This window comes from Rhopilema esculentum, chromosome 10 (genome assembly GCF_057945365.1).
Source record: "Rhopilema esculentum isolate cy_ngs chromosome 10, ASM5794536v1, whole genome shotgun sequence".
Classification (NCBI taxonomy): Eukaryota; Metazoa; Cnidaria; class Scyphozoa; order Rhizostomeae; family Rhizostomatidae; genus Rhopilema; species Rhopilema esculentum.
Genome location: NC_142824.1, coordinates 4,495,798 through 4,509,110, shown reverse-complemented (window position 1 = coordinate 4,509,110; position 13,313 = coordinate 4,495,798). Strand labels below are relative to the sequence as shown.

At 36.8% G+C, this 13,313-nt stretch overlaps 1 protein-coding gene across 3 annotated transcripts in view; it reads right to left on the bottom strand.

Annotated features, from left to right (window-relative positions):
• The window catches only part of LOC135692454 (uncharacterized), a 39,740-nt gene that overhangs the window by 7,429 nt on the left and 18,998 nt on the right, over nt 1–13,313 (bottom strand). For all 3 annotated transcript variants that reach the window (XM_065210588.2, XM_065210581.2, XM_065210596.2), the window contains 4 exons: nt 6,747–6,833; nt 6,032–6,175; nt 4,751–5,038; nt 4,135–4,257 (listed from right to left, as the gene is read on the bottom strand). In XM_065210588.2, coding sequence (XP_065066660.2) covers nt 4,135–4,257; nt 4,751–5,038; nt 6,032–6,175; nt 6,747–6,833 — 642 coding nt within the window. The remainder of the gene's footprint in view (nt 1–4,134; nt 4,258–4,750; nt 5,039–6,031; nt 6,176–6,746; nt 6,834–13,313) is intronic.

Here is a 13,313-nt window from a genome sequence, read left to right as displayed (position 1 = left end):
TTTCAAACTTCTATGGAAATATTATTTTCAAACTTTTTTGTTAGAGTCTCAATATTCCCTTCAAAGGATTACCGGTGAGTGAAAATTCACTATAGGATTTCCAATAAAGGTGTACGAGATTTCCATGGAGTGATTTGCCCCTCGATTAGAAGTACAGTGCTATTGAAATACGAAAAGGCAAGGGGGCTCTCGAAACAATTTCTCAAAAAATTCAATAGTAAGCATTTCGGAATAAAAAGGGAGGAACAGCCCTAAGAGCCCCTTGATGGTACACCGCTGAAGGGAACATAGGAGACAGTTCGTAACAAGTGATCATCGAGAAGTATTTGATACTGTAACACGAGCCTGAAGTTGGTCAAAATTCAAAAGAGGCTGAGGTTCCATAAAATATTAGGTTTAGGGCTCGCGGGTATCAGCAAGGCCAAGAGCCGCGGACAAAAAAGGGATTAGAAGACAGCAGGCCAGAACAACAAATGTTTGACGTAATGTCAGATTTGTGACAACAACCAGAGGAAACTGATGGTCATGTTCTATTATTTGCAAAACAGTGAGAATTGTGCGGGGATCATTTGCATAGCAACTTCCTGTAGCTTGGCAACTGAACAGAGGCTTGGCAACTGAACAGAGCGGTGCTCCCGCAAGGGACAGTTTTTCTTGTTATTTACGTGATTTTTATAATCACCTTGATTGAACTGATGTAACGGCCAGTTAAACATGAGATAAGATATTTCCAAACAGACATTCTGATCCTTCTCCATCACAAGTTTAGTTACTACAGAAATAATTTGTCTGCAAGTTATTGCCCGCAACTCGCGCGCGAGTGAAGGGCTTACAGTCTGCCCTGCGTATAAGTAGCATATGGAAGCTTCAGTTCATGTTGTCAGCACTTTTTCAGCAGATTTTGTCACTTTTCTGCTGCCATGACAACTGTCAATCAATTTCATTGTCAATCAATCGGCTTTGTCGAGGAGGTCGTTAACCGCCACCTCTTTGTGCGGAAGGGAATTATCTTCGGAGCGTTGCTCTGCCAAGGCCTTCGGTTTTTTTGGCACGAAAACGGTGCTGCATCACAGCTCTGTTCTCCGCAATGGATGGAAGTTTTGATTCGAAGTTTTGGCAATCAAAACCAGTCGAATGCCACACTTTTCTCCCAAAAACTCGAGACCCTACGAGCAAAAGTTATGATTGTTGGCACAAAAACGGTGCTGCATCACAGCTCTGTTCTCCGCAATGGATGGAAGTTTTGATTCGAAGTTTTGGGAATCAAAACCAGTCGAATGCCACACTTTTCTCCCAAAAACTCGAGACCGTACGAGCAAAAGTTATTATTGTCGTGATTATCGAAAAATAAATGTCAAACCCTCGAAAAACTTCATGATTTTCAAAAGGGCGTTGGACTTAAATCAAAGGCAAACTGAACACCAAAAATTCTTGATAAAAAGAATAGTTTAGCATCAACTAGAGCAGCTGTTTTTATAGAATTGTGAAAACCCAAGATGGTGTCTTTTTCGAATATCCTGACCTACATTTTCAAAACAATCATTATCAAGGAACTAATTGTTTGCGGGCAGTACTAGCAAGAGCTATTTCTAGTTTATAATGTACTTTATAAGGAAGATAGGACTCTTAAAGGCAAAAAATTTGCAGGTTCCAATAAACACTCAACCGGATAATCAAATGCTTTGCCTACTCTTCAATGAATCAACCCGTTTTTTGCAAATTGCACCTAGGCCTAAATATAGTCTAAGCTTGCTTATCCACTGGCGGATTTAAGGGGGGGGGGGGCAGCTAGGGGCCAGTTGCCCCTCCCTCGCCGTGCTGAAGAAAGTATGGCGCCCCTATTTGGAAATTGTGCGCCTTTTTTGAAGAATGAGAATCAGGCGAAAAAGTTTCTGAGACTTCCAGGTTCATTTACTTCAAGGATCTTCTCAAAGTTTACAACAATTATTGTGAAAAATTCCCTTACAAAGTGAATACAGGATACACTCGCCATCATTTTCTGAAAATTTTTCAGCGCCCCCCCCCCTTCAAATTTGCTCTGGATCCGCCCCTGTGCTTATCAATACAAACTAATCACATCTTACAAGTTGGCTTTTTTGCTCTATTGCTGTCATTTGTTTTTTGCAACAGATATCGTTGATTCTGCCTGCACGTTGGAACATTTTAAGAAATCGTTAGCCTAGGTTTTACATTGTAAAAAAATTAGCTTCCGAATATCACTTTAAGTAATGCAGAAAACACTTTCGTTTACAAGAAGGCAGTTTACCTTAAGAAAAAGTTTTTAACAATAAACACTTTTTATCATAAGAATAAAGTCTATAAGAAGATTGAGGCTCAGAATCACTGACATTCAGGTGCTCAAACGGCACAAACAATTAATTTTTGCTTATTTGGATTTTTTTTGGAAAGCAAAACAATTCGAGTTTCATTCTATGAGTAGAAACCTGCATAAAAGAACCTGTTTTTATAAGAACCTCGAGGCTGAAATTTAATCTTTTAAACCCCAAAATTAAGAATTCCCAAAAGGCTTAACTTTGGAAAGGTTCTTATATATATATAAGAAAAGTTTATTCACACTGGCAAATTATACTGTACCAGCTTAGAGTTAATGAGGCTATGGTATGTTGCATTCTAATTGGACAATCTATCAACACAAATTCATTTGATTGGTTGAAATTTAACATTATAATAGAATTCTTGCGGTGGAAAACATTGTTAATGTATGCAAGGCCTGTACGTATATAAGAACCTTGTTAAGAACCTTTGAGATTGGAATTTAAAATAGTAGCCTGTTAATTAAGAACCTATTCAGGCTGCCAGAAAAAAACCTAGGTTCTTTTATGTGGGTTTCTACTGTATGTCTTGAAGTAGACGTATCTGGCCTTTGAGTCATTAAAACTATAATTTAACCCGGTTACACCTTATGTCGCTTAAAAATGATTAAAGAATGTTGAGGCTCAGCAAAAAAAGGTATGTGTGAATGAAGAAAAGGTCACTGTAGCAGGCTGCTCGACGGGCTCCAAGGAGTTCTTGCGGCAAAAAGTCGATAAAAATGTAGCAAAATGTATGAAACACCGCAATACGCCGAGAATTAACAACAATAAATACACGTAAATCAGCGAAGGCTAATATTTTGCCCCGGCAAACGGGGCTTCATCAGAGCCATGGCTCTTAACATAAGCACTTCTTTTCAGGATTTAAACTGACATTGAGTAAAATTTTGGAAATGACCCAGAGTCATACACCTCACAATATGATACAGTGGAATCCCGATATGACGAACTCTGAAGGGAACCAGAAAATAGTTCGTTATATCGGGAGTTCGTTAAACCGAGAGATAACGTTTTTGGGGTCCATTCGCAGTTCACGCTTAAAAACCTGCGGTGGGCTTGTTAAGGCTATCTCCAGCCTCTGTGCATAATTAACTCCAAAGAAACCAATCTAAATTCAAATAATACAACTGGTTGGTCATTGAAAATGAAAATCTTAATGTTCCTATTATAATTTTGAACCAAAACATGGGCAAAGCTGGTACCCCTTCAATCTAAGTTGGTTCCTGAATATGTAAAGAGGTATTCGTTAGTGTCAATGTACTCATTCGCAGTAATTTCTGACCCAATCAAACTTTCATCTCGTGCACTGATCCTATCAGCTGGTGCTTGAAATGTATCATCGGCTCGATTTGCCGATTGCAAAAGTGATTTCCCCCCAAGAGAAAGTGATAAATACACCGAAAATAAATAAACAAAAATAACAGATGAAAAATTTATGAAAAGTTCGTTATTTCGAGGGTAATTTTGATGAAGGGACCTAAAAATTGAATTTGTAAGGAGTTCTTTAGGCAGAATCTAAAGAGTCAAGACATTCAGTTTGTTATACCGGGAAGTTCGTTATATCCGGGGTTCGTCATATAGGGATTCCACTGTACTTCAAAAAGCTGATCAAACAATCAATTTCGCGCAGCTGACGATTTCTACCGAAGTTTTGGTTGCTTTCACGCTAGCAGCTAGAACTTCCCAAACAGCAAAGGCCCATTCAAAACCAGCAAAATTAAGCTTGAAAGCGAGGCCAAGGGTCAAAATGGCATACAGCAGCCAAAGCAATGTGGTGTATGAAAGTTAATTATCATCTAACCTCTTTATCGTACTCTGCCCTCAGAGATACGATGTCGTTCTGTAGTTTCTCCTTTTCTTGTGACAAATTTTCGATGGTTGGATCATCCGTGGGTTTGGCTGGAAGCGATGGAAGGCCAAGGTCCTATTAGCAAGAAAACGGGTACAGGCATGAAAATACAACCTCCAAAATTACTGGTGTCCCGCATACTACGAACACAATTTCCCTACAGAAATCAGAATAATTAATGAACTTATTTATCTGCACTTAGAGGTTCCCAACCAAATACATTAACAGGCTGAAGCAAATCAATAAAACTGGATAATGAAATCAAATCACATCGAAACAAAGTCTCTCTTTTAACGGTGCAAGGCGAGATACCGTAAAATGCCGAATATATAAGCCCAGCACTTAAAACATTTCAAAGGCGGTTTTAGGGGGCTGATAACTGGAGGGAACGTTATTCGGGGGACTATAATTGGAATAAGTTAAATTGTATTTGCAGAGAAGAGGATAGTTGCATTTGTTTTTGAAAATTGACGATGCAGAATCTGCAGTAAAAATACTGGTTTTTCTCTAGCAGATAGGCTGGGGGATTTTTAATAAAAAGATAGGTTAGAAATAGGCTAAAAATTACCTCTGAATTAAATGAGTCGATACTTGAAGTCGGGTCAAAATCGTCATTATCGCGTTTTTCAGTGTCCGAGAACGCAAATTTGACATCCTCTCTTGCTGCTGGTGAGTCTGTCGCGTCGTCTTCGCTAAGTTCGCTGTCACTCGCCAGAAGATCACTGGCATCAAGAACATTCGCAATGAATGCCCCATCGTCAAATGATATCGAAGAGATACTGTCGGCTGTGTCGAGAGTGTATTCGTGTAGCTGGATTTTGTCCATGTTGAATCGGACTGACTTTTTGTTTTTCTCCTGCAACGAAACGAAATTAGACATGCATTAATAGAAAGAAGATCCTACCACACATTGAAAATCTTGTTCCAAAAATGCCAAGAACATCAGCGGATATTTTATCTCGTTCATTCTTATGTAGAAAAAAGGTGTACATGAAGTAGGGGTGCTCGATGTCTATTCAGGTAGGTATATTCAAAAAGATAATTTGAAATGCAATTAGATCTGGCATATTAAAAAAGCCATTTCTACCTGACTTCACTAACACGATATTTACAAAATTTGCTATTTAGTATTTACAAATAATCTTGATGCATTTACATTGGAAGTAGATTTACGATATTATACAAATATATAACATATCCTATAAAAACTAAAGCTACTTTCTAAATTTCTTTTTCAAAATATAAAAACAAACTTTAAGTCCTTGATTCTGCTTAATACTGAATTTGCAGCTTTAGTTATTTCAGTTTTTATTAATGAGCAAATGAGTTCTTAATTGGTGATCTTACATAATAAATTTCATTAAATTCCTTTAAATGTGCCAAATTAATTGGATGTGCTACAAATTGGCTTATCTTTTGACGGACAATGAGTACAGGCTCTTTCTCCATCAAATCACTGTAATTTGGGTTTGATTCTAAACTTCATTAACCAAACCAAAACAACCTTCATTGTTCTTATCTCACCAAATTACTTACATATTTGACTGCCTTTTCATTTTGCAGATATATTTTATGGTATTCTATTGGTTATGTGGACTAAAGTATAAAATTCTAAAAATATATATTTTATGTTGTCACACTTAGTAACACTAGAACAATCTGTGAAAATTGGGATTTAATTCTTCACTTTTATTTTACAAGAGATAAATCTAGAAAAATTAATAATAGAGACAGGAAAATTAAGTCACGGAGTCCTTTTTTGCAAAAACCATATAACAAACACGTTAGGATTTATCATCTACCTAAACAACAGGAAATTTCAAGAATAATGAGAAATAAACCAGCATACATAGCTATTGTTATTATTGACTTTCTTCACTAAAATGCCATTCATCTCTATCGTTGTTCTGGCTATGCAGTTTGCCTTTTTGCCCTTTCCTTCATCTGTTACACTTTCTCTCGAGTAGAGAATTCGCTGAGCCTCGGCAATTATCTGAAAAAGAAACAAGAAATTTTTCATAAAGCAAAGCCTACTTCAGAAACGTGAAGCAAATGAGAAAAAAGAAAGATGGAAATCCCAATACAATTCTCCTTTGGATTTGAAAAATCCACGCCAACGTTAGTGTGTGTGCGGGGACTAATAACCTAGTAAGGTAAATGCTGAAACAAGTACCCCCCCCCCCCGGAAACTTCCGTGATTGCGTAACGCAATGACTCATTGTTAGCAATGAGTCTTTAACTTCCCTGATCCAACATTTCCTTTACCTCTGCCTAACCTAACATTTCACCTCTGCCTTCAAATTTAATGTCCAGAAAATTGAATTATACGACAACATCTCTAATTCTAGAGCGTCTAAGAAGTTCAGCTACGGGTCTAATGACGGAAAACGGATAGAAATAAAACGGCACAACCGAATGTTGGTTTTTTACTGAGACAGCTGGAAACGGGCTATTAACTTTTTAAAAAAAGTACCCAATTTCATACAAGTATGAATATGCTTACTTGAAAAAGATTCAAATAACATGCTAGTAAATTTTACAATAAAAGGAAACGAAAAAATTACCTTTGTTGAGTCACTTTGACTGGCCGATTCTCTGTATGGACTCATTTCTGGATCCTCCTCATCAGAAGAGCTGGAATATTCTGCAGTCTATGAAATTCAGAAGAGAAAGCATTGTGAGATGACATACTGAATAATTTTCAAATAGTCTGAGAATATAAACACAGACGAAACTATAGACATAAACACAGGTATAATTTAAAGGCTGGAATGCTGCCTACGCAATATTGGAGAGACATGAATTGTGATAATGCTACAGGAAAAAAACCTGGATTTGCCTAGCCACCAGTCATATGCAAACTTTAGTCACCATTTACCTTACCAGATCATCCTTGATATATTACATACAAATCACAAATTACACAAATATTATGATCCTTGAGCGAGGCCAGGTTATCTATATTTGAAGTGAATGGTAATTACGCAGAGATATAACCAATACTAACTACTTAAAAGATCAAGGCAAAGCAAAAAAATAACCATTGGTAGTTTTAAAAGACGTGAAAAGAAACTCGAATCTATGCTGTAGGAGCCAAGATAATTAGCTGTGTGCCAAAAACCCTATCATTTACTTTTCGCAGCTTCCATCACAGAAAGCGTCATAGGTTATCCAGAACATTTTAAAAGCAGGGTCCAGAAAAAATTACGGTCGCACGGTCATTGACCGGAGGAAGGTTTGAGTAACAATAAAATTTTGGAGGAAGGTTTTGGTAAAAAAGAATTTCGAACAACAATCGAGACAACCTATTTTGCACTTGTATCTTTGTTGCGCTTTCAAAACATTGAATCTGTTGCAGAGTCGATTGATGGTGGGAGCCACTCTCTCGTTTACCGCCAGGCCAGAAAATACGTCTGAAAAGATCATACTGTTCGGTTCCATGGTATTGAAATTCTCAATTTATATTATAGCATGTCTGTTTCGATTCGTTTATTCAACATTCAAAACTAAATATTATTCTTTAGCTGTAATGTTTTGAATGTAGTTCTAGCTAAGTTTTACCATCGGCCCTAACACATAATTTAGTATCGAATTGTAGTGTCTGTCACCCCCAGAGTCAGGAAAACATTACGGTCGCACGGTCACTGACCGGAGGAAGGTCCACGAAAAACAATAGAAGCTCCTATGACACACCCAAGCCACGCCCATTTTCTATTGTTTGTGAGGAAGGTTTGCCTTCTGGGATGTTTTTGTCTGGAGGAAGGTTAACAACTTTTCTGGAATCTGGTCACCCCTTATGCTTTAGCCCCAATCCACGGCGATTGCCTGAAAAATTGAAGGAAGATTTTAACAAGGGAAATTTTGACCGGAGAAAGGTTATGGACTTTGTTCAAAAGATACTTTAATGGACTTTGTTCAAAAGACCCTTTTTTCAGAGTGTCTACAGAAAAAACCGGGGAAAAAGCCTTGTTAACAGAGATCTACAGAAAAGGCCTTGTTAATTCAATCCCGTACAACTTTGTTTTTTAAGTTTACCTTTTTTATGTGCAAAAAATTCACACACAAAAATTTACGTAAGGTGCAATTGTGTTTCTTTTCTTTCTTTTTTTGGGGGGAGGGGGGGGGCTTCTCTTCTTAGAGATTTCCGGTAGCCTGAGCACTTCAAATTTAGGTTTCCAGAGTGGGTTCTCGGCTTAAGGTAGCCTTCGAAGGATCGAGCCACTGGGGGAGGGATGTTCTTTATCGTGTTCCCACCAAAGAAGAATTAAAGCAAGATTAAGTCAGAAAACTAAACAAGGAATTTTTTCGTGTGAATCTAGATGGTAACAACAACAAAAACAAATTAACTGACAGGCTCGTGAAACACCCAAACCCCTTCGATATAATTTCGCTACGGCACTGACAGTGAAAGCAGTGCCCAAAGAAAAAAATCAAAATGGCATTTTGTTTCTCAGGAAAAGGAATTCCTCTCATGTCAAGTAGATGATGAATGTAAAAAAGATGACGTTGAACAATGATGCTGCATTCGGGTCTTCCTCAAACACAAATGCGACCACGTTAGTGCAGTAAGTAGGCGGGCCACAGTTTTCAGATTGCAAGAAGCTTGACAAGGATCCTTTGAATAGTCTTTGAAAAGAACAAGAAGGGCCTATACGAGCACATAGCGCTGCCCAGGTGAGCAATAGTGGCTTTGATAATGGGTTAATGCAAAGTAATTTGCCAAAAACGGTTGGTAATTTTGATAATTTTTTACATGCAGAATTAATAAACAGGTGTTTGGTTTTGAGGAGAATATAGAATACCTACTACAATTCAAAGTTAAAAGTATGTGATGGAGAAGTAATATGATTCAAATGGATTGTATTTTATATCTGACTTGGTTTTGTTACACCGACTTACCAAGTCGAAATGTGGAATAAATATAAATCCAATGTTACGCGGTGTTGCAGGCGTTGTACCCAGGGCCGTTGTAATGGAAAGGGGGCGAGAGGAGGATCACGCCCGCACAGAGAAATAGGCGCTGCAGCCGTCGGCAATTCAATTGAGATCTAAGATCTAATTTAGTTTTGATCTAAGGCCACATCTGCAGCTACGCAGACCTTTTCGACGGTGCTGAGCTAACAGTGTCCAGGACCTGAGTCTTTTGGTTGATCAAAGAACAATTGGTTAGAAACCCTCTGGCCCCTGGCCTTTCTTTTGGCTGGTCCAAGGTATACCGAACCTCAGTCAACCCAGCCAATTCGAAGTTCCGTGAATAACAAAAGCTACCTTACATTAGGCATCTTCAAGCCACTCCTGAGAAAGAGGCATCAGCAGTAGCAACAGATGTTGTCTACGTAGAAGCAAAAATAAACATCGTTTGTCTAATAACCCCCTGGATTACTCCATTTGCAGCTATTCTTAAGCAAATACTCGCATTTAAATAAAACTAGCAAATGTTTGGACATCTGAATTCTAAAAGCTTGTGTTATTGACTTGTTTTGATTACACTTGAAACGCGACATAAATCTTTCAAACATAAACAAGAGGAAGAATAAACCACCTGAAAACAAAAGGAATAAAGAGAGGTACTTGAATCTCAAATAAAAAGGACAAAAAATGATTATACTTAGCATTAATATTTTATGCCAAGAGCCTAAGATCCTTTGATCACGCAATAAGGAAAATATAATAGATAAACGGATCAAAAGGCAAATTTATAGGCACAAAGAAATAAAAGAAAAGATAAATATATAATGACATTACATTATGTCTACAAGAAGTAGTTATATCTCGCAACCAAACTCATAAAGAGCCCACTTCTCAAGCATAGCAGCCAAATACTTAAAATTAATATTGAAAGTATAATTTTATTAACCTAAGTAAGGGCACAGTACTTGAGTGCAGGCACCGCGGAGCAGGGAGGGGGGGCTGGGAGGCTTTAGCCAGCGGCACTCGCAGGCACAGGAGTTCATTCTCAGGACTTTCCGCAGGCACATTTCTGAATTGATTTTATTTACCTTTATTGTGTTACAGTCATGCTTTCTTTAAGCAATTTTTTTTGCATTGAAATTGAACAGTCAAATAAAATATAAAATGTAGTAGTAGAAAGTCTTCATTACCAAAATGACAGAAGGTTCTTACTCTAAAGGCGCCATTTGACTCTCAAAATCACGTCTTCTGTTTGTCTCTTTTCACCTTTTATCTCTTGGTGGAAGAGATCACTCGCATTGTATCGCTTTTTTCTCAGAGTATTATGCTATGACTTGTAAAACTCATTTGTGCATAGTTGGCTGAAAAAAGCACATTCTTTAAAGTTAAAATCTTCAAGCTTTTGAATCTGGTGGCTATTGATTTCTGACGAGCAAAATTTCTTGGTACACCTCCAAATAATTCATAAAAAAATTTTTCGACAATTGGTGACAACACAGACAAGCCTCTATTTCTTTGATTTTTGGAGTGAAATTATTTTCATATTAAAATAATCAAATCTCAAGCATGTAAACGTTGAAAGAAGTTGTTGTAAATAAAACTGCTCCAATTAAAGTAAAGTGTTCAAGATATCAGAAAGCGTTTTTACTGAAGATGTCTTTATTTGATAAAATCAATAACAGCGATAGGGCTATTTGACAACCCAAAACGACCCTTCGATAAAAACTGGATCATTCCCTTCTTTATGTACATAATGTAACGCTAGTAGCATTTGTTCAGTTTTACATGTAATTACATGTAGTTCATGATGATAGTGATATGGCATCTGCTTTTGACAAACGTAAGTTGATTTAACAGTACTGAGCATAACAGGGAGGTTCTCTAATCATCAATATCTGACTATAAATTGCAATCTATTTTACTTGCAGGCATATTTTTACTCGGCTTTGCACATGCAGGCACAAAACACTATAAATGAGCTCTGGCTTTAGCCCCCCCCCCACTTTTTGCAAAATATGCCAAATATTAAGTGATAAACGACCAGTAAAGCCTCTTTTTATACGGTTTTGCCCCCTCACTTTTTTTAGACCCCCCATTTTTCTCAACGCTCTGCGGTGCCTGGAATGCATCCCAAAATGTGAACATATGAAAGAAACAAATTTTATTGTGTAATAATAACATGACCTGCACTTATTCAAAATCTGAAAATATTGTGCAAAATAAAGTGCAAATATTCTGAATGAATTTCTCAGAATAACTAATCTGAAATGAAAAACTAAATCATTAATGTTTAAGTTTTTATCAATAGTGTTTATGTTCCCTATGATAAGAGCTTGGTGGGAATTATAGAGGACATGGTGGACATGTGCATTCATGTGTGAAATATCAGCTATTGTGAGAAACTTATAAAATGTTTTAGGTGTCAAATCCCCATTCACGATGTTGTCTTGTCAGAAAATTAAGGATGTGAGCCTCTCAAATGATACCTGAATTTCCACCATTGGGTAAGAGATCAAAGTTCTTTAAAAGTCAGCTGAAGATTCAAATCCACTGGTGATCCTTAAAAAACAACCTTTGAAATTTGAGAAAAGGATATCTTTAGTCCAACGCCTATTCAGTCTTTTTGGAATTGATGTTAAGGATTATCAAGGAGATAAACGGCATCTCTTTGTTACAAGTGAAAGGATAATAATGTAAAAGAAAAATATGTAGCTAAAAAGAATTTGCAAACAAGCCATTGAAAATCCTTTTCAAAATGTCACTGACTGTCTGTCGCCTATTGACACAATCATTGAACCTGAGCTTATTCTTTTTGAAATATTTCCCAGTCGAAAACCACCCAAAATATAGTAGATTATCAAACAGGAAAGAAACACACAAACATTCCAACAAAGAAAGTGATATAAAGACCTGAAGGTCTTACACAGTGGTTATCTGGTTGTTTAAGCATAAATTTGCTAGTCAAACATCACTTTATCAATGGAAATATTTTGAAATATGATAAGTGTAAGATGAAATCAATTGTGGTGCAAACATCAAGTGCTTTAAAATTGTTATAAAATGAAACCAACTGCTCATTTTGCAGAGGGTTGGACCCTCAGGAAAACGAGCCCCAGTGGTAAAGAAGCCAGATCTTTTAAGAAATTTGAAGATTATAAAGCAATTGGTACTAGCATTCTCATTATCAAAATCAATGTGTGTATTCATGAAAATGCATTTGAGCAGAAGGGTTAAAGGTGTCAAAAACATATATTGGGTTCTTCTTCTTTTTAACTGTTTTCTTAGGTGGGGCCCTTCTGTCTATCAAAGCATGAGGCATGGGCCATGGCCCCTGGTCTCCTTAAAACTGTCACTGAGGGTAATTTGAAGAATATGATTTGAAGGCTCCAATTCAAGAACACATTCAAATACTAATACAGAATCTGATATCCATCCTCAACAAAACAAAAACACAGGGACCAGAGACTACAAACTAAACCAAATTGCTAGATTCTTAAAAACTGGTAAGTGTTACAGCAACAGTCAACAGCAATTTATCTATACTTCTTTAAGAAATAGCAGTTTACTACCAAACAGTACCCAAAGGAAAAAAAACTTAGGGATTTGTCAAAACTCATTCTTAAAAGAAAACTCCAGGCTATAATATAGCTTTTTATTTACATAAATTTGGCAGATATAAATTATTAAACACCAGAACTGCTAGATTGAAAAACTGCTAGATTGAAAAACTGCTAGATTGAAAAACTGCTAGATTGAAAAACTGCTAGATTGAAAAACTGCTAGATTGAAAAACTGCTAGATTGAAAAACTGCTAGATTGAAAAAACTGCTAGATTGAAAAACTGCTAGACATGCTAAACTTGCAGCTGGGCATACATATAATATATATATTTGAGCAAATCATAAAAAACTCACACTGGCAGACGTAATAAATCAACAACATATAGTTAATAACTGAATATAAAGTCAAATCTCAGGCTATACAATGTTTTTTGTAACTTGTGCAACGTTTTCAAGGTGTATGATGTTGAAGGTAAAAAGGAAATTTTTTTGTTGCATTGACTTGACTTAAATAACTTGACTTATAGGCTGAAACGTTGGATTTTCAGGCAGAATTCAAAAGTTTTACTAACCCTCATTTTTGAGCAAAATGCATGAAAGTACAGATAGCAATTCTGATTTACCTTCAGATAACCATTTTTGTCTTTGGTCAGTTGAGCC